A 27,318-nucleotide genomic window follows, 5' to 3' on the forward strand; every position below is an offset into this window, starting at 1 on the left:
AACATTTTAGGGTATTTTAGCGACACCTTAAAGGCCGGTGCGTTAAAATTATTGTCTGACATTAAACCGGTCCGTGGCGGAAAAAAGGTTGGGGACCGCTGTGTTAAACTATATGTCTGTGATATTTAAGGACTTTATCATTCTTCCTTCCATATTTGGTGGTGGCTCCAATAAAATTAAAATTTTGGTGGCCATTAAGTTGCGTACTGGACATATGTTGAACTTGACCATGTACAAATACAAATGGAGAATGTAACATTTCATTCTCATAATGATGATGACATAAATATAACATATAAAAATATTAAAAGGTCTGGGATCTGTGAAATATTTTCTTTAAACATGCAAATGTTAGTAATTGCTATTTGGGAATGTTCGTGTAAAGATTGTCAGTTTCCATTTCCCTTGTTGCACAGTGTTATTCCAGGTTTGTTATTCCTGGTTTTTAACACTCCAGCAGCTAAAATTCAAAATGTAAACAGGGCTTCAGTCAGATTTTAATCTGCAGGCTTTGTGAGAGCATGAGACCTTTCCCTCCAGAGCTCTGTAACATTTCACACTGTGTTTCCCCTGGATTAGTCTGCACCTTCGGGGACCTCCACTGATATTTGCAGTGTAGAAAACATGGAAGGATGCACAATTTAAATGAGCGTACAGATCTTTGGGTGTTACTACACCTGCATCAGTTTCACTTGGGTGGAGAGAGGAGTGAAATATTACAGGGGTTACTGGAAGTTCATGTTCTGATTTCTAAATTTCTTTAAAAGAAAATGTCACTAAAATGTTAAAGCCTCCCCCAAGTAATCTCACAAACACCTCTGACTTGTTCTGGATAAATAAATAACATGTCCGTGTATACAGCGAAAGAATATGTGGAAAAAATCACCCTCTTTTATTCCCCTTGGCTTTTATTGCAATGTGGATTATTTTGTTTTTATAACTTCATATAAAACTGTGCCTGAAATGCTTTTCAGAAGAACTTTAAACATCGAATGCAGTCACTTGAAATATCTGTAAATATAGTTTTAAAGATATTTTATTATACTGGATGTATTTATTGTGAACTGGACACTGCCTCAAGGTCGAAAACGTTCTCTCATAAAGTGCTCGTTCACAAAACAAATGAACAAGCTTGGATGGAACTCTTCACAGTCTGATACAATACAATCTAATAATTCAATGTGCTTCATTAATTTTGATTGTTAAATGTATTTAATGCTTTCACTGTCAGTATGTGAACATATTGTACAACACGTTCTCTTAGAGCAGGTCGTGAGATAGTCACTGTTGATTTGTCTTTCTTCTATTTTTGTGTGTTCGTGGATGCAATTTTTTAACTGTGCAAAGTTTTTATCTTTTAAAGCACAAAAATTCAAAATTTCTACCCATGAGGAGTTGGTGGTGGAGCAAATATTTTTTTAAATTATCACTAAAAACTACTTTGGGAGATGTACGCACACAAAACAACTTGGATTTGGAAATTTTGAAAAAAAAAAAAAAGTCTGCTTTGCTAGGTTTGAAAAACGATTGTAGTAGTTGCCACTTCTGTTTAAAGACTTTCTGTGGTTTGGTTTTCATGATCCAACCAACTACGATCTGTCTTTTCTGGCTGGCTAACATTTTCCTCAGACAAACTGTAAGACAGCCACAGACACATAAGCTGTCACACTTGGCAAAATACTGTGCCGAGTGCTTTTTTTTAAACTTATCTCATCAGTTTTAAATTATTTTGTATGCTTACATTATAATCTAATGGTCAACAGATTCACATAACCTAGCTAAGTTAAAGCGAGAGAGTCAAACAAATAGTCTGATCAGGATCGGAGGCTAAACTGCTGCCAAAATCCTGAGAACAAATTAAAGTGCGTTAGCTGGCCAAATTATTTCATTAGCTAATGTGTGCTGTGATATTAACGATATGTGATATTTAGCTACTGTGTAATGCTAACATTTCATCTCCAAAATGTTGCTCAGGGAATGACATCTTCTTACTAATTCCATATTATTGACCACACAAAACAGTTCTCTATACATTTCACCCTTCGACCTCTAGTTTATGTTTTAGATTTGCTGCATGCAAACAGTATATATATCTTCATAATCAGATTTTCCTATACAATAATTTAAACACCTCATCAACGCTGCTGGTTGCTGGCTTTTCTATATCAGTCGCTGGTTACTGATTCAAGTGAAAACAGATGTTAAAAGGAAAAAGTACAGGCAGTAATTTATTCATTTTTGTTCACAATTGCAGTTATTTACACACTTGAAGGTGTTTTTCAAAGACGCACAGGACAGCTAAGTGTAATGACTTGGCTACATTAAGAGTTGTTTGTAAAAGAGGTGTTGTAATCATGTTTTCCTTCAAGTAGATGAAAGAACAAATTCCCAGTTACGCATCTCCATCGCAAGCTTTAATCCTCTCATTACGAGCCTAATGCATCCATTTATGTCCTCATTTCAGGTGTGCACTACCGAAAGTCCTGTGCCTCATCTGGAGCTTGTCTTATCGCATCTTCTGGTTACCAGCAGTTCTGCACCGGGAAGCTCAACTCGGTCTGCATCAGCTGCTGTAACACACCGCTGTGTAACGGACCACGCCAGAAGAAGCGACCCCAGCTATCTGCTGCCATCACTCTTAACACGCCACGGCTTCCTGTGCTTTCCTTCAACATCATCATCCTACTTTCCTCTATCCTGTGCTGACAGAACTTTCCTAAGATGTGCGTTGAAACAAACTGAAACTGTACAAGCTCTGCCATACATGCTTTGAAATGTATACAAGAGAAGGCTTTTTACAGCATTTGTTCTTGAGTCCCGGCTTTCTGTTGCAACAAAAACGACACAATAGTGAACAAAGTTATCGCCATGTGTCATGTCGTGAATATGGGTAAGATGTGGTGGATAAAACGGCTTCCAGCAGAGGGTTCATGAACGTCTGCAAGGTGGAAAAAGGCAAACAGCAAAGATAGCATGTGTAATTTCCAGAATAAATCTCTTATTTCTGCTCTATGCTCTATGAATAGGAAAAAACACGTTTTGCAGTGTATTCACCAACTGAAACAAAACATGTATCACATCTCCCAAATGAACATGACTTATTTAACCTCTTGGCATCTACCATGTTGTTAACAAACGACTTAGAGGTGCGATTAGAATTGGGTTGGAGAAGAGGCTGTTACCTTTAAAATCAGTTCTTTTTATGGGGTTTTTGCCTTTATGTTCTGTTAATTTGGTATAATTTGAACTAAACAGGTTCTGATTCCACATAAAGTTCACTAGTGACCTTTTGGCATTGAGAGGCTATTGGTAAATTAAATGATAAACAAATATAAAATAATAGAAAAACATTTTTTTTAATTTTAACAACCATTTCAGCCTCTTAGCAGGTGTTTTACAGTGTTTGGCCAAACAGAAATTTGATAAACACTTTTGAAGAAGGCACAAATTTGCCGTGGCATCGTTTCAATTAACATTTATTTCCTTCCAGATTTTCATTAATCATTTTTCCAAGATCTTGTATTGATGATGGCAGAATCACTGAAGTCCTCTCCAGCATATCCCAAAGATTCTCAGTGGTTTAAGATCTGGATTCTGTAGTGGTCAATCCATCTGCGAAAATGATGTCTCATACTCCCTGAACCACTCGTTAATTTCCTTAAGCCTACACAGCTCTTTGGTCCTACTCCCTTGAGTACTCTGGGGGTGGAATGCTCTGACTTCACAGAACATTTACCTGATTGCTGATCATGATCTTTTCCAGCCACATTTCTTCATTGGAGATGACAGTTCACCACTGTGCTCCAAGGTTTTGTTTTGTTTGTTGTTGGGGGTTATTTTTAACACATTGGACAATACTTAGCTTATTTGACTCTTATACTTAGCATTTGACCCTTTTGAAACTGAGTAACATTATTTCCACAACCACGGGATCTGTCCCCAGATGAGGTTGGTTAAGAAAACAGAAGCTACTGGCTCCAGTTAGGGTTGTAACTGTAACTGTTGCTGTACTAATTTTCCTATTTGCTTAGTCAAGTGGCTTTTTGTTGGCCAGGTAAAATAAGACCATTATGCAGAAAGTATGTAGTAATAAGGGTTGCTGAACTTGTGACTGACCAGGACAATAAGAATAAGACTTCAAAGAGCTGGAGAGGTCATATAAATCTTCTCAACACAGCAAGCCTTGACTCCGCTTAAACGTTCGCTGTACCTGAAATTTGTTCCCATGTTGAGTTTATTTTAAAGATTGAGATGAGCAGTCACTATGTGGGAAACATCTATGTGCAAACTAATGATACAACAATAAAATCTGCAAATATTTACTTTGAATTTAAGCAGAAAAAAGTAATTACTTGATTTAAATTTACTTTATAAATTTAAATACTGCACAGCTATGATGAAGCTCAGGGTTCCACCTGAGGATGGCTGCTCTTTAACAAATGGTTTCAACTTTAAAACTGTGACTCTGTTTTTGACCACTGTGTGACGTATACAGAGTGATTAATGCTGTTTTTGTGTTGGTAATAATGAATTAGTTTTCAATAATGAATGAGGTTATTTAAATGCGCACACCCCTCTCTTTTTGGGGATGCTCGTATGAATCCTGCTGCTTTAGGTCAGTGGTTTTCAGACCTGTTCTGGCATGCCCCATACCCCACAAATTTTACAACCCTCAACATTTTTATCTGAATAAGTATATTATGTAAATAAAGGTAAACATAGCATTAGCATACTCTTAATTCCAATTAGTTTCATTTTGTATTTTCCCCTGGTTCTACATCCCACAGTTTGAGAACCACTGCTTTAGGCAAAGGTGCAAATATCTGATACCTTTTAAAGACTTCTCAAATAGCTGCAAGCAACAAACACAACTTCAGATCCTCGGGATTCTCAGCAGTAATGTCCTGACCGAATACTCCTGATGTTTCATGTATGAAAACCTCTTAGCTAGTTTAGGCCTCTAAATGAAACAAAGTAAAAAAGATGAGACACAAAGATGGATGCAGCCACTGTGATGTGACCAGTTGGACTGCATATGACCCAGTGTATATTTCTTTTTGGCTTTAATTTTACTGTAACTTACAAATTAAAAATATTTTATATTCAGTATGACTTAAAAGTAGCCACTGAGGTCATACTGTCATCAGGAAATCGTTTTTTACTGAGGTCATAGATCAGAGGTCAGAAACCTGTGGCTGTTTTGCCCGTGTCCAGTGCCTCCCTCTGGGTTTGATAAAAAATTAATCTGTATATGGAAATAAATAAAATAAACACAATGTGATTGCTTTCACTACCAACAGATCTTTTTACTTAAAAAAAATCTGATTTTCCTTCACTTCACAAACACTTCTCTTTAGTGGTTAATAAAAAAAATAACTAACTAACTAAATTTTTATTATCCTAGTTCTATAATGTTATAAATTCAACATGAATGTGGCATTATTGTTATGAAAATGCAAAGTTAAAAAACCAAATAGTCATACAAAGTAACTGCAGACTTGTTTTAATTATTTATACCTATTCATAATGTTGATATGCTCGTTTATGGCTCAGCTCCCTTTTGATAATAAATATTGCTGACCCCTGTCATAGATCAGGGGAACAGAGGGCCATTTTTTCATACACTTCAATACAGTGTGACTTCTTTTTCCAGTCAGCCATTAAAAATAATGCCGCTTTGAGGCACGTTCTGCCCTTTTCGGACCTATTTAGTCTATCCTGAAACCTCAATTCCTCGTTGAAATTTGCGTTTTTGTGCCATTGCCTCCTCTCTGTGTCTGCCTCGCTGCCTAATGATATCAGAAACAGTTGTGTTTGTTTCAGGAAGGGACCACTTCACCCAATTTGTTTATGTAGTTCTCACTGTTTCAGCCATGCCTCTGTGTTTTGTGCTCTGTAATGTTTACAGGAAAATGTTGGCACTAAAATGTGGAAAAATTGTGAGTGACAGTTCAGAGGGTGCAGTGTGTTTATCACTATAAATAAAAAGCTGTTTTTGTTGGTAATTATCTTACTGTCACAGTGATTTGGAAAAAAGGAGGACAGCACCAGCTCAGCTTTCTAGGCTGCTCCAAAAAATATCCCAAATCTAATCCAGTTGACTGTGAGATGCAGTTAAAAGCCTGTTAAACAATAAAAAAATTAATTAAATACACTGACTCTACTCACTGACTTTACTGAAATGTTGTCAACTGTGCACATACAGGGATCCACAGACAGACACATATACTTTAAGTTAATCAATGTTTTTGTTATAGTGCATATAAAATCATCACAGAGGTATTAGAGCTAAGATGAGGCTGTTCTCCTTGGGATAAAGTCAGACATGGCTGGACATTCATCTCAGGAGTCGGCAGGTAGCTGCATAGATGACTAGATAAATTTAGAAAAGAAGTTTTAGGATACACACAAGCCAATTTCATAAATGTCCTTGATAAAATAGCCATTTAGACTGTAATGGAGCAGTACGATGACTGATGCGCGCACGAGAACAGACAAGAATACAGATCAAGGATGGCTTACACTTCAGCACGCATACCTCTGCAGACGCCTGGGTGAAGCATGTGATGGTGGCAGGTAACCCAGATGCTACACAGAAAGCAGAATGATGTTATAGTTTGTTAAATGGAAATATTCAGTGTCTTTTGCATATTTGAGACACGCAAATGATAAGAATTTAAATATGTATTTATGTTCTTCTGTGGTGAGCTGAATCTAACCTTTAAGTGAAAAGGCTGTATATGTCAATGAACATTTCTGAATTCATTTCACCTGCTTTGGTGCAAATCAAAGGGACAACAGGTGCACTCGAGAGGCAACGAGATGACCCCAGAAAAGGAGCAACACCTGGAAAACTGCTCCTGTGGGTTCTTCTCCAGCCCTGAGACAGAGACTTAATGCCCAAAGTGATGATAAAATCAGTCCGATTGACAGACGTGAGTTGGGTAGTATAATTTATTTAACTGAGTAATAGCACATTTGTGTTTTTGACACTGAAAAAGGAAACAGTATTGGGATGATGTTCTTGTGTAAAAGACAGTTTTAAGATGCTAAAAGTACCGTGTAAAGGTTTCTTAGTTCAGTTAGGAACACTTTAGTCTAAAGTCACGTTAATTTATTTGTCACAATGAATTGAATTGTTCAAGTTCAAAGATTAGTTGCATAGTTACATTTATTCCAATATAAAAATGTATCTAAGATATGTACATGCCTACTACACATTACAGAGTAAACAAATGAAATAATTAGGAGCCAGATTTAATCCTGAGTCAGCACAATTAAAGTTTCACAGTTTCTCATGTTTACGGCACAAAAACCAAAAGATTTCCCAACTTAACTCAGATTGTGAACTCCCTCTCTGTAATCGAGCTGGGTCGTGAACTCAGTTACTGCATTTTGCCAAACTACTCCAGGTCTAAACCGACTCCCCGTCAGGTCTAAGCATCAGTGAGGTTAGGAACTCTAACAGTAGACTAACACATTCAGTGTTAGTCTACTGTTAGAGTTCACCATTAAATATAAATGTAGAAACAGTCTAGAGTTAGTACAACCAAGTTTAAAAAAAAAAAATTCTAAAAAAAAAGTCACACAAATGTTCTGATTCAACACTGCAGCAGAATTCACCTGTAAGTGCTTTATATTTAATTCAGCTGCTGGCCTTTCACTCATCTTAAACATCGATTGACTAATTAACTTACACCTCTGGTATAAAAACTACGGACGGAACCACAGGGCACTTCACCCTTTGGTTTGTAAAATCCTTTTATCCTCTTTTCTGACGCTAATAATGATTATTATTTATTATTTATAAAATGCACTTAATGTTTTACTCAGTATAACCAAAAACTAGGTCATAAAGCCAGCAAAATATTTTTAGTCGCCCCCTGCTGGCCATTGAAAAGAATGCAGGTTTTTGTGTCGACTTTGCTTTTCAGGCTTCAAAGCTGGGCCCATCAAGTGTTACACCAAAGTCCAGCTATTCCATATTAGCCAGAGACTGTGAGGTGTTGGCAAGTTAATATTAACCCCATTAGAACCCCAACATCATTGCATCAAAACACTTTTTCTAAGTTACTAATTGTAACCACTAGATTTCTATTTTTAATTTTTATTATAGATTCCAACTTTGACTACTCCCTGATTTGGGACCTCCCGCCCTTCTTGAATATAAAAGGAAAGCCTGACATGGATACAGCAGCATTAAGCGCCAGATGCGACATCAATTGAACCATACAAGGGATTAAAAAGCAGAGCTAGGCTTGTTGTGGTTTGCAAAGCAGCTTGCAGCTACTGTGCTAAAGCTAAGTACCCTAAATACTATTTCAGATTAATAGTTGATTGTGACCTTGCGCTGACATCATGGCCTACCATAGCTAACAGTAGGGTTAATCAATGTTAAAATCCATTGCTATTTTACTGCATTTGCTCTTCTTGAAGGTTGGTGATCATAGTGTGACTTTCAGTTTCATCTGTGGGCCAAAATATTGATAAAAAATCCCCTCTCTGGAATGCAGAACACAGATTAGTCCTTAAACCCTCCAGTCTGTACCTTTAATTTTAACTGAAGCTCTGGGGTATTTAAGATTCTATATTATATTTTAACATTATCACTGGAGGTAAATGTCCTTTCGAGACACCCTGTGCTATGTTTTTTGTGTACTCAAACACAGCACAGGGTGTCTGCTCACTGAATACTTGTTACTGCATCCATGGATAAAGCAGTTTCTCCCACTGACTCGCAAAACAGGCTATATTTCCGACTCTGATGGTACATTTCTATTCTTGAGCTCCAAGATTTGCTCTTCAGTCCCTATGATGGACGTCTGAGTATCCGTGCCCAGTCCCGAGTCATCTTGCGACTGAATTGTCGTAAAGGATGAAGGTATTTCCTCTTTGGCGACGGTGGTGCGACTCGACCTATTTCGACGCAGTGACTTCAGCAGCAGGGGGCGTTGAAGGGATTGCATGGGGGCAGCCCTGAACTGCACGGTGGACTGATTTTTATGCACGATGGTAAGGTGACACCGCAGAACCTGCATGAATACGTCCCTGAACTGCCGCGAGGACAGGTTGTAGAGGAAAGGGTTGAGGACAGAGCTGAGGTAGAAGAAGGTGTCGGCCACGGGGTGGAGGATGACGTAGCTCCGGAAGTAGGTAATGGTCCAGTTGGATTTGGGCATAGCGGCCATCATAAGACGGCGAATCTGGTTGGGAAGCCAGCATACCATCAAGGATCCAACAATGAGAACTAAAGAAAAACACAAAAAAAATAAATATAAGAGAAGTGATGACTTTTTAAAAACTCTCGTGTCTGTCAATATCATATAATAATTTTAAAAAGACAGGAAACAAGATAAAACATTTAATATGCTACATGTTTGTTAAAAAGAAAATATGTTTAATCAAACTTACTCAAAGGAAGGGTGACGAGCTAAAACACCACCTTTATTCTTTAAACAGCTATGTTCTTGATATTTTGACTTTATTCATAACAGTTTTTCACCTTTATTCCCAAAAAAGTATTTCAACTTTATACCCTTGAAATGTAATACCGGTATAATGTTGATAATGATAAGAAAATGAAATATCGCGATAGAATATAGGGAAAAAGCGCACGTGCAGTGCCTTTGTTTTTATACGCACATGGAGGAAAAAGCGTGCCGGCAACGGGGAATGAGAAGGGCGAAAGTGGATCGTTGAATGAAACGGATGAACCAGAATTGGTTTGTAAAAATGCTGCAACTTCAGTGGTGTGGAACTGGTTTAGCTTTCGTCAGTCAGATACACAACAAAGCACTATTTTTGGTAGTGCATGCTAGCGGGCCATCGTTATTACTGTGTTTTTTGAAAATATGGCACACTTAAAATCAATCCTTTGATTTTTCTGAAAATCGACAGTGCCCTTTATAATCCTGTGTGCCTTATGTATGAATTCTGGTTGTGTTTACTGACCTCGAAACGATTTTATGTACACGGCGCTCGAAAATCTGTCAAATGTTTTAGTACGACTTTGCTAAGCTACGAAGCCACACGGCTTGATGGGTTGTCGGAGCATTACGGCTATCGTAGGCAGGAGCCTCGCAGAGTGATACATACTGTGTTTTAACATAATATGTGTATAACCTCTTTTTAAGTTTTGTGGATATTATACATGGTTATGCTGAGGATATGTCAGCCAGTTTCCACTGGAAATGCCACTGTCAGCAAGGAATTTGCATTTGCACTGTTAAATTTTTATATAGTTTTAATGCACATTTAAAAAAAACAGCTGCTTGTTTAAGTGAAAATACATTGATGGGTTTGTTTGGGGTTGTTTTTTTTTGCACTAATAAAGTTGTGGAATTGTAAAGTATTTTGTCTAGTGTCAATTATATCGTCAGTTATATTGTTATCGCAAATTTTCAAATGTATATCGTGATAAATATTTTTGGTCATATCGCCCTGCTCTACTTGAAATGCAATCCCAATTCCAAAAGAGCTGGTAAATGGTAAATAATAAATTCTCATAAATTCATAATTTACTCACAGCGTAACACCAATCAAAACTGAGAAAATTTAGCTGATGTTTTATCTATGCATTGCAGTTACATTAATATTAATTAAAATTGAATTATACATATTAGTGCATTTGTGTCAATTTATTTTAGAGGACAACTTTAATTATTCGTTATGTAGATTGGTTAAACAATTTATTTTTATATATTTATTTAAGTTTAGAAATCTATAAAAAAAATTGCTTGACACTACAAATTATATTATTTATTATGCAAACTTTTTTACAGCAAATACAATAAACTTAAATATTTCATATTATATATAATAAAAAATGAGCAAACAAAAAAAAAAAAAATCCAACTGATTCCAGTTTTGACTTTTTCTCCCGCTACACCAGCGCTGATGTGGAGGTCTGAGCGGTGACACCTATTCAGTCTGACGTCACTAGCCGTGTCTGGACCTAAACTCCGCTGCAGGTCCATATATCAAATGATCGCTATGGCATTACTGAGAGTTGAAAAACTGTCTAAAGTCTTTCATCTTTAATAAAATGATCAGCATTCTGCTCTACCAGGTGTAACAATTGAGTTTAACATCCAGGCATCCATGAAAACGGAATTTATGACATTTAACGGAGTTAGAAGTTAGCAGGGAGTTAGCAAACTAGCTTCTATCTAAATACAATATAGCATGTCCTGACTGCGGGGTTTTGGAAACAAATCAAAACGTACAGCTCTGTTATCACTTCCAACATAAATGAAGACAGAAAACTAAACAGCAGTGACGTTTGTAGGGTTACTGAAGTTGGGCTAGCTGGTATATAATGATGTGCTACGTGACTGCTAGCGACACAGCTATGTTAGCATAATATAAACAAGCTAACTTTTTTCCCACTCGATAAAAGTTAACGTGAGTGTTCTCGGTGGTCAGGAACAAATGTAATCGCATGGCAGGATGCTGTAAAAGGACCAAACTTCAGGAGAACAACTGAGATAATCCATCCACAATACGAGGTTAGTCATTCATATACTGCTGCATGGGCTGGGCTGTAGTTACATCCTAAGGTTTTAAAAACTGAGCTTAAATAAATTAGCGGTAATAAAAGCCGAGGGAGGTCAACAGTGATCACTGACTGTTTTAGGAGCTTTTTGAGATTAAATAGAAGAAAATACAAAGCATTAAACATGTTAACAACACAAAAGCCATATTAAACGCAGACTACTTTAGGCCCGGAAGTAGGATTCGTCACGTCATCACTTAACAATCAGATTGTTCAGGATGATGACAAACAGTCGCAAATTTGTTCACCAACCTTGTCGGTAGTAAAATATTATCTGAACCAGTGTTAGTTTGTCTTTATCTAGCTGGTTGTTTACATTAACACAGAATTATTTGACTCTATTTCTAAAGCTATAAGCTTCACATCATTAATGGATCAACCTACATTTTCATGCACTGTTACGTGCCAAGAGATGTGGCTTTGCTTTTGTGTTCTATTTATCTTTCAGGTGTCAAGCCTCCACCTATTGGCCAGTTCGAAGTTGATTGGCATGTGTCTATTGGCTGGTCTGGGCCCAGTTGGCCAATCACACGCCGAGGATCACTACAAATGAGCAGCTCCCTGGCCAGCTGGTGGCTGCTGGCTTCTGCTATGACAAACATTTGCGAACAGGTGTCTTTATATTATGTGTGGTGGGAGGCTGGACAGGTAAGCTGGGGTACCCTATACACTGATTGCAGGCGTTAAACTGATAGACACACTAGGGTATGTGGTTGATGCCACTTTTGTATGTTTTCACTGACCTTTTGTCGAGCAGCTAGGTAGGCCTTTTGTTTTGCATTTTTGTTTTAGTTAGGCCCTGGGAGCTCTCGACCTCTTTTTGTTTTATTACTTTCTTTGATTTGGTTCAACCGCCCAGTCCTCCTCCCCCACCTTTTTTCTTATAGATTCCACTAAATCCTGCCTAATTCTTAACTGTCCTGTTGTCATCCTCCTCCATTGATTGTGGTTGTCCGGTGTTGCTGTCTCCTTCCTGCCTTTGCCACCACCATGGTGGGGGGGACGTAACATGCACAAATCAATCCACAGACCTAATGGGAGGTTTCCTGTTTTAAGTTACAATCCATTCACATGGCAGCAATACAATGACATTTAATAAATGTAAAAATATACAGAGAGCACATTTAAGTGAAATATCTGAATATACCACTGCAATTACTCACACTTCATCATTCATGTCTGAGTCATGCCCTGAACTCTCTGAAAGGACAAACACACCCTCGGTCTCTCTTCTGCTGTTTATCCATCTCCCTACAGTGTTTTTAATGGGGATTAAGCTGCAACCAAACAGCCTTTCTGCATTCACAAAATTATCTGATGTGAGACAAATGCTTCCTGCTGTGGAGCACAAACATAAACACATTCATGTATAACACCATGTCCAAAGACGCTGGGTGGGGGAATCATCCATCCTGATATTATTAAGAGATGAAAAGGGAGAATAAAAAAACTGAAAAATCAGTCTGTGTTTCTCATATGCAGACTAAGTGCACTCATTAGTGTTTGTTTATAAAGGTTCAGGTTCAGTTTAATGCTAATCTCAAGTGTCAGTGAGCTTTGATCCCTTGCAGCCTGTCTTAAGGTTTGCCAGTGATGTTAGAGACTTTATAAAGAGATGTCAATAGTTCAAAATAAAGACATCAAGGGCATTGCCTCAGAAAACCTGACAGAAATTTGGGAATTCTGGCAGCCTGAAATGCATTTTAATGGGCCTTTTGGGCTGAAGTTCCTCTGTTTTATATCCCATCTTATCTTAGACTAAAAACATGAGCGCCTGAAGCATGTGTCATGTTTTGTTTTGTTTTTTTAAAAAAAGCTGCATTAACTTTAACATTAGCATTAACACATTTACAAGCCAAAAAAGTGAAAGTGAATATATGTTGTTTGTTGTTTTTATAGTCTAGCCTCAATGTATGGCAATGTCAGTCTTACAGACGCCAAGGTTTAATGGACCAAATCGACAAACTAAAAGTAGTATGAAAAGACATTTTACTTCACTAAAACTTTACTTTTTTTTTAAACAACAGTAACTAAAATTGCATTTTGAACTCAGAAAAGTACATTTTAATTTCAAAATGACCAAATTGGTTATTGCAACCAGCTTAGGGAGGCCCCGATGGGTGGGTCAGCCCCTTTCAAATCATGTTTATGTTTTAACATCTATAATGAACTTCTGAAAAACATGCCCATATTTTAATAATTAACACAATTAACAGAACAAAATAATCAACACAAACTGGAAAAGTTTGCGTTGCATTTTTCGGTTGGGGCACACACTTCAGTTTCACTACAGCGCAGAGAACAGCTGGACAGAGTTTGTTACTTCCATTCAAACTATGACCGCAGTAATATGCTAGCGACCAAAGCTAGGGGAATGCACATTTTTCCCTAGTGACAGATGCTGACCAGGGGATCATTTAGTCATCAACCTCTCACAGCAGTTCCAGGAGTATTCACTTTTCCCTTGCAACCGGTGGTTGGTCATAGACTAGTTTTGAGGCCATGACCACCATGTTTATCAGGTCGTTAAGCAGTGATCATCTGTCAAGAACATGGGTGCATGCTAACACTGACGTACCTATAACTTATGCTCTACGAGGCTCATTCGTAGACATAAAATGTCCACATATATATATTTACCTTCAACCTGGAATGAAACTTTACCTTCTTTGGATGTGGGTCAGATCCCTGCTAAGCTGAATGACTGAACTGAACTTTTCGGTTGTGTCTACTGTTGGCGATTTTATCCTGTGTTTTAAAAAATGCAGCTTGCTAATCAAATATATCCAAATATGGTCACTTCTACCTTCTACAAAAACGTTAAGGCTTCAAAATACACAATCCAGATGTCCGCCTTTAATAAACAGTTTGCTGTCTGTTTTTGCTGACCCCATCAGATGCATGCGTCTTATTTTCCAGACACAGACACTAATTTTTCATGACGCCCTGCAGCTTCATGTCGGGTCTCGCCATGTACAAACACAGCTTCGCTGCAGGACCTGAGGCTGGTCCACCTGCCTGCTGATGGAATTTGGAGTTTGCTCTCTGTTAGGAAGGATCAACCCCAGAGCCACGCATGCTGTTGCCTAGCAGGGTCACTGGTCTCATAAAAAACAGGTTTGTTTGTGGGCAGGCTTTTAAACAACGCAAACAAGAGGTGATGAAGAAATCTGAGTGGAAAGCAGCACTCTGCATCATGTTTGTCGTCAGCCAAACACTTTGTGGTCTGCAGGGATTCCTCTCAGAACAATCATAAAGTTTGAAGAAAACAAGCTACAGACAGCATCAGCCCCCAAGTTAAATTCTTTTAATGCTTTAAGATAAAAGGAGGCAAAAGAGAGAAAACACTCACATGTATGGTATTGTTCATTAAGGCCAGCTGTACCGTGACCAGTCTGAATCAATACCAAGAGATGTCACCGGTAATAACTCCAGTTCTGATCACTTTCAAAGAGGAATTCAAATCAAGGTTTGTGAAGACAGTAAAGACAGAGGGTTCATCTGAGTGAAAGTACAAAGAGGAAGAAAGTGAGATGAAGACAAGTCAGAAGAAAGGAACAGTGCTGGAATACAAAAATAAATGAGCAGGCAGAGGTGACGGACACAGATAAAAACAACTTTAGAGATTCATGTTGCTCTGAGTCATTTCTCCTTGACACTTTGGTAGATAATTAGACCCTCTCGGGTAATTTAAAGTGTCTTTTTATTAAAAATATCTGGAAATATATTCTCTTTATGACCTTCTCCAGATTCCAAAAACAATTTGGTCAGCTGGCCAAAGCAATTTATTTAATAAGCGACAACACTGTCATCTTCACCTTCAGAGCGCACTGAGAAAAGGGTTTGCAGTCAAGTGTGAAGGGAGGCAGAAAGAGAATTCAAGTCTGATTTTATGGTATTATGTTAAAAAATGGTGGATTAATCTAGTTGAAGCTGGACCTTGAGAACCGAAGGAGCATCCAATTGATTAATGGGTTGATGAGGTCATAACAGTAACTGCAGGTGTTGTACTAGAAAGCTGAAATCAAAAGTGAGGGTTTACCAATGATCTATGTTTCAACTCTCAGTCCCTGAGGGTTTGGGCTCTGGGATTTCTGGATTTGATCCCTAGTTTTGTTCCGCAGATTTACTCTCTGAATTTGGTCCCTAGTTTTGGTCCCTGTGATTTCTGGGTTTAGTCTTTGGTTTTGAGCCATGTGTTTGGTCCCTGCAGTCTATAGGCTTGGTCTCTAAGGTTGGTCCCTGTGGTCTCTGGGTTTGAGCCCTGCGTGTGATCTCTGGTTTTGACTTTTTATTGAGTTCAAGTCCAGAAACAAACCAAAGTTCTTGCTAAATCCAGCTAGACCATCAATAGGCGCACTAGCAATAAGCAGATGACCAGAAGATTAAAATGAATGACAAAAGCACAAGAAAGGAAATACTTTGTCAGGTTTGCAAGATAATCAGAGATTTTCAGGTTGAATATTTTTTGAAGATGATTTTCAAATGTCAGTGAACAAAAAAGGAGAGTTATAATTGATGACAGTCTACTGCAAAAAATGAAGTCTTGTGTGCTGCAAATCTCCAGATCCTCCTAGTGTGGGAGGATGATGCATTTTTGAGCTCTGGCATTTCAAAAGTCTGCAGAGGGGAGGAACTGTCATTAAAGGCTGAAGATCTGATCTAATGTTGAATCCTGACATGTTTTTATTTTCAGATATTAAAACAACTTTCTAATGGAAAACTGAAAAACTCATATTTGCAGCACCCACCTCCCTGTGTTGTCTCAAAAAGAACAACAAAAAGAACAACATCTAACTAACTGTAGGCAGCACAGAGAAGATCAGAGACGCCACTGTGTACTTTCACAATGAAACAGTTGAATAAACAACAATTCTCCAATTCAGTTTCATTTATTTAGCTTCTCCTATTTCTTCTTTTGCTGGAAGACAGTGTGATTTCACAGCGTTGATAAAGAATTTAACTTGACTTTGACAGATACGGTTAAAGACAGCAGTTACCTGATGCTTAAAAAGTCCACGGTTGTATGTCAGGTCTGAGACTAGAACTAGAGATGAAACAAGGATCCAGGCTTATTGTAAAGCAGGGAGTCGTGTCTATCAGCAGTCATGGATTTTTACATTTTTCAGCACTTTGTGTTATTTTTCTGTTCAGTGTGAGACCCCTTCCTTTTATAAGTCAGTCTGAAACTCAGAGGAAAAATGTTGCCCATCCCAGCCATAAACTGATGATTTCCACCAATCTGACATTTGTTTTGGATGAAAAATGCAATTTCATTCAGGACTAACGGTTAAAGCACATAAAACCATACACATTTATAAATCTAAGCAGCTGGATGTGGATGCACTCCAAGTGTGTTCATGTTGGAGACTTGCAGTGCCGGTTCTCCTGCCAGGAACTGCCCGGGGCCACGAACCCTGTGGGGCTCCCAAAGCCTCAGGTTCAAATCTCTAGGATTGTCAGTCTGGCTTTTAATTGCTTGTTTCTTTTGGCACTTTATAACCAAACCTAGCAGGTTTGGGGTTTTTTTTTTTGACTGAATATTACCAATACTGCTGAGGATTGACTGTTTCAGCTCTAACTGGGATAAGTGCACACATTTCTCATAATATGCGTCTCCAGTGGGTCCTTCCAGTCCTGCTCCACTAACAGTGGGACATCATAGCTTTAAAAAAATGCCACTTTCCTACACTTAAATTGATGAAGACCTGCCATCCTTTATCCCACCAGCCTTATAAATGATCCTAACTGTTCAAATGAAGGCACTATAGATATCACACACTCCACTGATTCAATTTCAGTAAAACCTGGAGGGATGATACATCGAGGCAAATTTTTTTTGTACTTTAAAACCTGCAAAGTTCATATTTCCAATATGTTGCATTAAAAATGTAACGATGCAGCAGGTTACAGATTGGATGCATCATCGAATCCTGGCAGCAGATCATGAAGTGGCCGTATCTCTCTTTCTTTAAAGGTGTTTTTTCCCCCTATAGATCTACCTATCACATCGGCTCGCTGATCACAGCCGAGACGTTCACCTGGCAATATGCCCCTGAGTCAGAACAGATCAGTAATGCCCCTGCAGAGGAGTTAGGATGCAGCTGAACATGTGATTGCATAAGCCTTCCTTCATGTCATTGATAAATCTTTATTGTTTTAATGTCACTCTCTTCACGCTGAATGCACCTTCCTCAAAAACTCCAATCTCAGCTGATGCCCTCATCAGTGATGTTCCCGAACTTGTTGACATTAAACACCCACACACTCACTGTCTCTCTGCCAGGCAAAATATAACTGCCTGCTAATTAGCAGGCAATTAAAGGAGATTATTGGAACAATTAATTGTCTGTCTTTTTGTTGTAATTGGAGTGTGTTTGATTGAGCTTCGCAGTTCCTCTGTGCATCTCACAGCAGGAGAAAAGGGGGTGAGCCGAGTCTCTGCTTGGCGTAAGTATGATTTACACTTTTAATAAGAGCTAAAAAAAGAGAAAGAAATCAGACCGACCGCTGCTTCATTTACATGAAAAATCTTCCCCTTTCAGACCTCGGATGGGTTTTTCTGTGTAGCTCATACAGGAAATACTGTGATTTACACACTCGCCTAACAAGTGAAAGGTCCATGGGAGGACACACAAATCCCTTTGGGAGTGTGTCATTAAACTAGCCCCATTGAATAAGGTGAATAAGGTGAAGAGAATGAGCTTTTTGGGATTTCCTGACCTGCATGATTGAGCCTGCATCAAGACATGTCGTAAACCTGGATTATTTTTTTTAACTGTAAAAAAAGACTCTTGGCTGCATTAGTCTTCAGGAGAATAATTTGTTTATTGATTTATCGGTTCCAGGAGATGGCCGCCCCTCCCTGAGTCTGGTTCTGCAGGAGGTTTCTTCCTGTTAAAAGAGAGTTTTTCCTCCTCGCTGTCACCAAGTGCTTGCTCATACGGAGTCATCTGATTGTTGGCGTTTTCTCTGTATCATTGTAGGGTCTTAAACTTACAATATAAAGCACCTTGAGTCATCTATAGTTCTGATTTGGCTCTATATAAATACAATTGAACTGAATTGGCTTGAATTTATTGATTTGTTTGTGGCCTTTTTAAAAACATTGCTGATTACTCTTTTATTCAGTAAAACCGGAAAGGTTTTACAAAATTTTACAGTTCATCAGATAACTGAATGATCCCAAGTTTACTGATTAGCTACACCAAGAGGCTTCATAACAGTTAGACAGCTGCAACCCACAGCTGAAAACTAATCTATCTGCTAATATGGTCACTTCTGGCTTCAAAATCCAATAGGCGACGCCATGCTGTAGCCCGTAACTTTAGCAGTAACTCTGTTATCAAACAATTGCCAACAATTCTTGGCGGAAGGGGAGGGAAGGCCTAATAATTAGTTAATTATTAAAAACAAATCTTTTACAATAGTCTCATGGGTGTTATAAATGCTGTTTTAGATTTTAGATGCAATTTCAGAGCGAAACAAACCACTACAACATCCCAGTGAATCAGTGAGAGTATCAGGACTGGGTCACACCTGAGTCCGCCTGATAATCAGATGAATATTCAGCACGGGGAGAAACTCTGAAACTCATTTTAAAACTTTTGCAACTGATTTGACTCTTTTAGAAATCCCAGAAGCTGCATAAACCTGCACACGGATGCTCAGCGAGCAGCTTATAAACACAAAATTTCTCCCATAACTCGGGGGGTGGGGGGGACTTTCTCAAATAGAGGGCATCGCCACATCGCCGGCACCCTTCATTTCCATGATTGGAAACAGCTCAAAGACAAGAGCTGAATAATCGAGAGAAGTGAAGTCTTTCACCAGTATTTGTTGATAAACACCTGATTGATGACTGGATCTCACCGGTGACGACGGTCCTGATTGCTTACTGATTTAAAGCTTATGTCAAATCTATACAATTACCCAACTGAAGAGTGCTAATGAAGGAGAAGATGAGCGTGGAGTGAAATTATTCAGATCTGCTTGATGAGGGTAAAAGTTAACGAATGAGCTTATTCACTTGTTTGATTATGCAGCTGATTTCACTTTCAGGAGCTGTTTGTGGTGTGATATGAACATCAATGGAGGAGCTTATACATGACTTACATTTTCATATTGTATATGAAGGAAATGATTATCAGAAAACAGATCTTTCTTTTCCTCCATGTTTTCTGTCTGTTTCCTCTTTTTCCCTTGCTTTGCCTCCAAATCTTCCCTTTCCTCTGTGTCTTCCTCCTTGGTTTTACTTTCTTTTGCTTCTTATTTTACTTGCTTGACCTCCATGTTTTCCTTCTGTGTTTCTTCTGTGTTTTATTTTGCTTTTCTTCTTTTGTTTCTATTGTTTAGCTCCTTCTTATTCCTTGTGTTTCCTCCATATTTTCCATTGTTCTTGCCCGTTTCCTCTTGCTTTTCCTGCTTGATTCCCTTGTTGTTGCTTATTCTTTTTCTTGCTTTTCCCATTTTATCTGTTAGGCTTTGTTGATTTTGGATCATTTAGTATTTAGTTCATGGCACTAGTTCCCTTTCCCTTTATTTGAAGGGACTGGTGATAAAAGGAGATTTTTTTTAACCGAAACTTTCTAGTATAAAACTTGATATTTAATTAAACAGCCACAATTTTAATCATTTAGTATGTTTCAAACACACATCGCATGAAAAACTGCACATTTAATGACTTCATATTAGAGTGACTTCAATCTAACCACAAACCACTGCTGAAGCAAAAGAAAATGAAACTGACGTGAGAAAATAATCCTGCAGCTGTCTCATTGATCTGGTTAGATTTCTCCTCAGACGCTGGATGAAGTCGGTCCTGTGGATAATAAGCCTAAGAAACCTGTGATGAAGGCAAACATCATCAAAGTCTGCGACGCTGAGAACAAATTTCCCTTGAACCCAGAGACTATCACAGTGAACGATTTCCTCCCACAGAGAGAATAAAGAGGGTTTTTGTAGATTGGAAATTTGGGCTTATTAGCTGCATAATAATGAGATTCTGAGATGCCAGATGGGCGAGTTTAACCAGCAGGCCAGCTCAGATAGTGCCAGGTAGATATGAGCCATTAAAAAACATCCTTAATTGCAAATATGCAAACATTAGTCAAGATTTTGTGGACTAAATTGTGTTTCCTTCACAGCAAACATCCGTCTGAGAGGTAGAAGGTTAATTTAAACCAAGAACAGTGATTGCAAATAGTTTTCACAAAAGGGCAATTAAGGCTGTTTCTGCACAGCGCTGAATTCATTAAATGTTATCCATGAAAAGCAGCTCACACTGCAAAGATCTAACGGCAGTTATGAGTCTGTCAGGCACAAACACAACGATCCTTCCTCAATCAGCCACAAGAGGAAAGCCACAAAGAATCAATCTGACGGCTAACAGGAGATCCTGCGTTATTAAACCACCTGAAACACTGAAATCAGTCACACAGGAGTGTTATTCATAAAGGAGCTAATCACCTCAGAGCACATTTACTCAGCCAGGCACCAGAGAGTCGTGTTTGCCACCCTGATAAAAAATATGCACATGTCAATATATAAATACAACCGTGTGTGTTAGGGACAAAGACGGAAAAAACATAAAAATATATGGAAAAGAAAAGGAGGGAAGGAAAAAGAAGACAGGAAAAAAAGGGAAGAAAGAAGCTAGAAGGAATGGATGGAGGAATGAAAGGAAGGGAGGAAAAAGGAAAATGCTGAAAGGAGGTAAGAAGGAAAAGAAAGGGGGAAGAAAATGAAGAAGGAACGGTGGAACGAAAAAACAAAGGAGTGAGGAAATATACAAGTGATGAAGGAAAAACAGGAAAGGAAAAAGAACGGAAGAAAAAGAAGAAAGAAGGAAAAGAACAGGAAAAAGGAGAGGAAAGTTGGGAAGGAGGTAAAAAAAAGAAAATAAAAAGAAGAAGAAAGTGGGATCAAAGGAGGGAGAAAAAGATGGGAAGAACAGTATAAAGGCAAGGAGTGAGTGAAGTTGGAGACTGAAGGAAAGAGGAAAGGAGGAATGCAAGGAAAGGACAGAAGAAAAGATGAAAGGAAATATTCAAGGAAGAAATGAAAAGAGGAAGAAAGAAAAAGGAAAGATGGGCAAGAGAACAAAGAAAGAAAGGGAAAGGGGAGATGAAAGAAAGGAAAGAAGGACAGAGGAAGAAAAAAGGAAAGAAGGCACTAAGGAAAGAAAAAGTAGGAAGTAAAGTTTTCATTTTGTCTAATTCAGCATTTGGCTGTAATAAACGCCAAAGTTGTGCTAGCCAAACTTCATCTCATTTAATATGCTAACCAATCTACTGAGCCGGCATAAATATGGTCATGCCTGGAAAATAAATAAATAAATAACTAAATAAAAGACTGTAACGGCCAATAAACCACACTGCTTAACACCCCATTTTTATTAACCGGTCCTTCATATATTTATTTTATAATTACAATTATGAAGAAGGATCCCATAAACATCCATTTTAAATGTGTTTTATATTCACCCTGCTTTCATGTCATGCAGCTGATGCCATTAATAGCGAGAACGAGCATGGAATATGTTTTTCCAGCCACGTTTTGGTTGCCAGGGAAGTTAAACGCTTGTAAAACAGCTGCTGCTGGTGGTTTTGTAATCTCCCAATTAATCATTTCATGGATGCAGATGATGTTCTGCCTGTTAAAACAGCTCCACCACAGCTGTTGGGTCTAAGCTCCCAGCGCAAAGCTGCCTCTGACATAAAAATTACTGCTGAACAACGTCAAGTTAATCAGACGTGAAGAGAGTTCATAAATGGTTTAGACGGTTCTCAGGTTAAATATCTTGATCTTGGTTGACAATGCCATGAATTAAATGTTAATTACCGTATTACACTCTGTATTTTCACTATCAGGTTAACTATCTACAGATTTACAGTATACCTGAGCAGCACCAGTGATCAACATACAGAAAAAGATTTGATGATAATATGTACTAGTATCCTAAATTCTTAATAAATGCTCCCAGATGTTTAAAGGATACGTTCTGATGAAGAATACATAGAACAAACTACACGTGGGATAAATCAAGATCAAGATACACCTTTAGTAGATAAATGGTATCAATTTAAAAGTCCTATATGTCACTTTGTTCTGGAGTTATTGCATTCACAAGCTTGGGTGTTCATGTCGCCCCCTCGACTGAGTGACTGCAGCACCCCATCAGCCTTTTACAGCTAAGGGGGTAAAAATTAACTTGGGAAAATTGATAACTAAGACTAAAAAAAGTTTAACTCATTTGAAGTCATAATGAGTAACAAGTTCTTGTCTTGGAGTCAGGACCCAGACCACAACAGTCAGCTCTATTTAAAAGGTTTATTTTATAGGTGTGAAGTATTTGGAGTTGGTAAGAACTTCAGTTGAGTATTTGTCTGGGAACTTCATGGAAACTGGAATGACTTGAGTATGAAAGCACTTTTTCAATTTCATAAATACCAATAAATCTAGGAGACAACTTTTTGGAGAAGCATTTCAATGGAACATCTTTGCAAGATAGCTAAACTTTCTAACCTGGCATGCAGTAAGGAGCTGGGATCCTCCGCCTGACTACCAGGCACAAGCTTGGACACAAAGAGGTAGGTCGAAGCCTTTACTTGTGACCAGTTTCCAGTTAAGAGTTGATGGCAGGCCAGAATCTTCCAAAGGTAGGGAGTGGGCATGTAGATGTAAACAATAAGCCTGAGTAAATGAGGTGAGGGAGGACAAGTGCAGTGGCTGCCTGGACCACGACAAAGTAAAGACAGCAAAAATACCGACTAGTATTACAGCTATATCACCGAAACACATGAGAAAGATTACTGCGTCTTCTATTAATTTTGTATTTTAATGTGCATAACACAGTTTTATTATGTCGCCTGCAAGTACTGACTAAAAATAAAAAAGATTTGAACCATGAACCCCAGCTGCACCACCTCAGAGCGGAAGTCGGGGAAAATCCTACGACTGCACTCAAGACCAACTCCGGCTAGAAGTACTACTTCAGCTCACACACTTGCCCAAATCTGATTACTTTCTTTGAATTCATTTTAAAAAGTGCAGCACTGAGAGTGCTTGTAACACCGAACATCCAATCACCACTCTCAACACAGTCCTGCATCAATCTCACTGATGCTGGAGAGGATTTCAGACTGCAGCACATGTTGGTTTTACTCTGATTAAATTGAGGTGTCATAACAATACCTTATTGATTGGATGCGCACAATAACAACACTTTGCCTCCGTATCCTCCGTCATCTAAACAGCTTGAGAAGATTAGCCAACTTTCAGCCTATGCTGCTTTTTGACCATACGTCTATCCAGTTTCTTAACGTCCAATCCAACATAGAGAAAGCAGAAGAGCTCAGGTAACACTTGGCATATCTGACCCTCATTATGCCCCAGGCAGAGCTGAAGAAAACAGAAGGGTTGCATTAGCTAAGCTATCATGTTCGCTCATGTTTACCCGGAAAGGGTTGAGGAGGTGCCTCAAGTGGTTCTTCTTATCTCCTTTACCCATCCCGAGGTGGTTGTTACAAATAATTAGACCCGCAGACAATTGCAAAGTTTAGTTAAGACTCAGTTAAACTCAAGAGATGGTATACTTTATTTTTTCCAGAGATGGGGAAGTTTGAGGTGTCAGCTGGTAAAAATGAGGATAAACACAGCAAACATATAACAAATAACTAAATGGAATCGTGTGTAGTTCAATCAAGTAAAATAAATTATGTATAAAAATAATTCTTTTAATCTAGTAAAGTTTTGCCTGAAATCAAAATGAGCACAAGAAAAATAAGTAGAAATTTACATAAAAACATATATTTGATGGCTATTTTATTATATTTATATTATATTACTATTTTATTTTATTATATAAGAATACAATATTTCAGTCATTTCTGATGTTTGTTTGTTTGTTTGTTTGTTTGTTTGTTTGTTTGTTTGTTTGTTTGTTTGTTTACTCATAAAAGAAAGATTGGTATTCATTTAAATCCTCTGAGATTTATATTTGATAGTAAACCTTTAAATGTAATGCTGCTACTGGATCAGTGCTCTTATAACCAGGTACCATCGATGCCATCTTTGAACTTGACTGTTGATCCCTTAATTAATTATTATTATTACAATGCCTTCAGAACCATAAACACACTGAGTCTTGTGTACAGTCTGTTTAATGATTAGATTTTTACCGGCATGATTTATTACACAAGTCCTGCTGGCCATCTGTCACCTGTCCACTGATAAGGTATGGTTGTGGTAATGGTTTTATCCTCATTAACGGTAAAGTGATCTGAACGGGCATTTTTGAATCAATGTCAGAACTTCACTTTTTTTTTTAAAGTCAGGTTCAAATAAAGTGTTGTGTTTCTGGTCAGGTGATTAATGTAAGTATGACATTCAGTCTCCTTTGAGCTCTGTTTGGGTGTCCAATAACTGAGGGAAATGTCACATTATTTAGGATATCCAGTAGCAGTTTTCAGGAGCTATAAAGCTGCTAAAGTTTATTCAGTGGCTACCTGTGGCATGCGGGATGCTCAAAATCATCTTTAAAGCTCATATTTAAAAATTATCAGTGGAGGCAATCTCCTGTAAAGTCTGGTTATCTTTTGTTATTTTATGTTATTTTATGTTATCTTATCTTATCTTATCTTACCATAGACATTTCTGTCGTGGTCTAAAATAATGTTCAGTTAAAGATTAAAAGTAACTACAACACTTCAAGTATACATATGTAGGCGAGGGGGTAGTATGAAGAGGATAACAAAATTTGTCAGGTGGGAAAAGTTATCACTTCTTGTGCACCAGTGTGACGAAACATCAACAGTTGGAACTGAAAAAAGGAAGTCAGGATAAAAGGCCTAAATGTCCTATAGAGGCCGGCTTCCACAGACTCACATGTTAAAATATCCAACTTTACAGCAGAAATAAACATTTTTATGGCCTGCTACAAAGAACAGCTTTCGCCTCTATGGATAGTTTCTCTCTGCAACAAGTGTACAGAGGTTGAAGTTTTTTGTTTTTTTACATAATCCCTCAGCTTGGATATCGTTAGGACTTCACATCTGCTGATTCAAGGTAATGAAGAAGAAGAAGAATTCTACTGATCCCAGAGGGAAATTCATATATTTGACATAGCTAATCAGCTATTTGTATGAGAATCGAATAGCATGATGGCTGTGGGGGTGAATGATTTTCTGCATCTTTCTGTTTTACAACAAAGAGAGAGAAGTCTTCCAGTATGATTCTAGTTTCATAAAGATGTTAAAAAGAAGGTGATCAGAGTTGTTCAGGAACAGAACACTTGCCATCACATGCTGATGGAACATTGGCAACATTTTACTACAGGAGTTGTTGCAGCAGTCTGTCAATTTCTGCACAGTCGTAACTGACAGAATTTTGACAAATTAATTAGAGAATGAAGGACACTGAGAAAAAAAAGAGAGCCCGTGCTTAATCAATGGCCTGTTTGGAGCAGTGGCTGCTACCTCCGTGCAGAGGTTAGCCTTCTCCGGTGCTGATAATTGGCATCTGTCTTGTGTCAGTGACGTAAAAGATTTAATGCGACATGACCATTCAAACAGCAGTCGCTTTCTAAAACATCAGATATGTATCGGATTCAGTACCACATACGAAAGTGACCCAGATGAAAATATCAGATTTGTGCTGTTCAAACTGTCATACCATGATCGGATACGGGACGCCTAGGGTCAAAAAAGTCGGATTTGATGTGGTTTCGCCTGCAGTGTGAACGTAGCCTTAGAGGTGTTCAACATGAGGTAGTTTGTGTAATTCCAGTCACTGAAGGCTTTTACAAGAGCCCTATATATTCACATTCCTATCCATTCCTGATACACGCCACAATGGCATCTAGGTATTTCTAGATGTGCCACGACTCAGATTTGTATTTATTTTATTTTTTTACTTTATTTTTATTTATTTTTAGGAACATTAACATTTACACAGACACAGCAAGGGAAAAAAAGGAAACAACTAAGTAGAAAATAAAAAAATGAAAACAATGGCTATGTGAAGTTACTAAAATGTAGTTTTTCCACTTGGAGACACACCGTGCATCTTGCTCGTTTGTATACACCCCCACACCCACATCTGTGTGCATACTCACACACACTTTCAAGTATCTACATTACATACATAATACATATCTACATGTGCATACATGCATACTCATGTATGTATACCCTTTTACACATTTTTGTGCATGTCTATACAAGTGTCCATTCAGCATCATAAGGAATTAAGACCAGTCGAGCACCAGAAAATCAGGTTAAGGGAATAATGGTAATAAGAGGGACTGATCCATATGGGCACAGAGAATAGCCACTTTTTGTGCTACTGAAGTTCCTGGGCTTTCATTCAAAATCTGTTTATCGTGAGCACCCACCCATCAAACATAAAAATCATAAATGGCTTCAAGCTCACATTGACGCCTGTGGGCACTATCAGCCACTGAGACAACAGACAAATTTGAGTGTTTTAATGAATGAATATTTCATACGTTAAGGCTGTCTGTGTATTTAAGAGAGGTGAACAATACATTATAATTGTACATAATAATATCACAGATGATAGACTAAATAAATATATTTTACTTAGATGCTTGTTCATTCTTAAGGTCTTATATGTTGAATTGAACTGTATGTCATGTGTTCAAAGGCTCTCCCAGTCAGTTCTGTTCTCCATGCCTGTCTTACTGTACATGATGTTATTAGCACAAACACTTTAAAAGTTACTGTGACTCAAACATAGAAAAA

The 27,318-nt window shown here is 38.1% G+C and overlaps 2 protein-coding genes across 2 annotated transcripts in view; one reads left to right on the top strand and one right to left on the bottom strand.

Annotated features, from left to right (window-relative positions):
- The window catches only part of LOC102195885 (ly6/PLAUR domain-containing protein 1-like), a 23,967-nt gene extending 18,624 nt beyond the window's left edge, over positions 1-5,343 (top strand). Inside the window, exon 3 of the mRNA XM_005736905.1 lies at positions 2,465-5,343. Coding sequence (XP_005736962.1) covers positions 2,465-2,706 — 242 coding nt within the window. The 3' untranslated portion in view covers positions 2,707-5,343. The remainder of the gene's footprint in view (positions 1-2,464) is intronic.
- A 2,428-nt stretch (positions 5,344-7,771) lies between these two features.
- Positions 7,772-27,318, bottom strand: part of gpr39 (G protein-coupled receptor 39) — a 40,568-nt gene continuing 21,021 nt past the window's right edge. The window contains exon 2 of the mRNA XM_005736810.1: positions 7,772-9,247. Within this exon, the coding sequence (XP_005736867.1) occupies positions 8,748-9,247 (500 nt within the window). The 3' untranslated portion in view covers positions 7,772-8,747. The remainder of the gene's footprint in view (positions 9,248-27,318) is intronic.

Source organism: Pundamilia nyererei, unplaced genomic scaffold, assembly GCF_000239375.1.
Source record: "Pundamilia nyererei isolate P.nyererei 1_Seehausen unplaced genomic scaffold, PunNye1.0 scaffold00071, whole genome shotgun sequence".
NCBI classification, from domain to species: Eukaryota; Metazoa; Chordata; class Actinopteri; order Cichliformes; family Cichlidae; genus Pundamilia; species Pundamilia nyererei.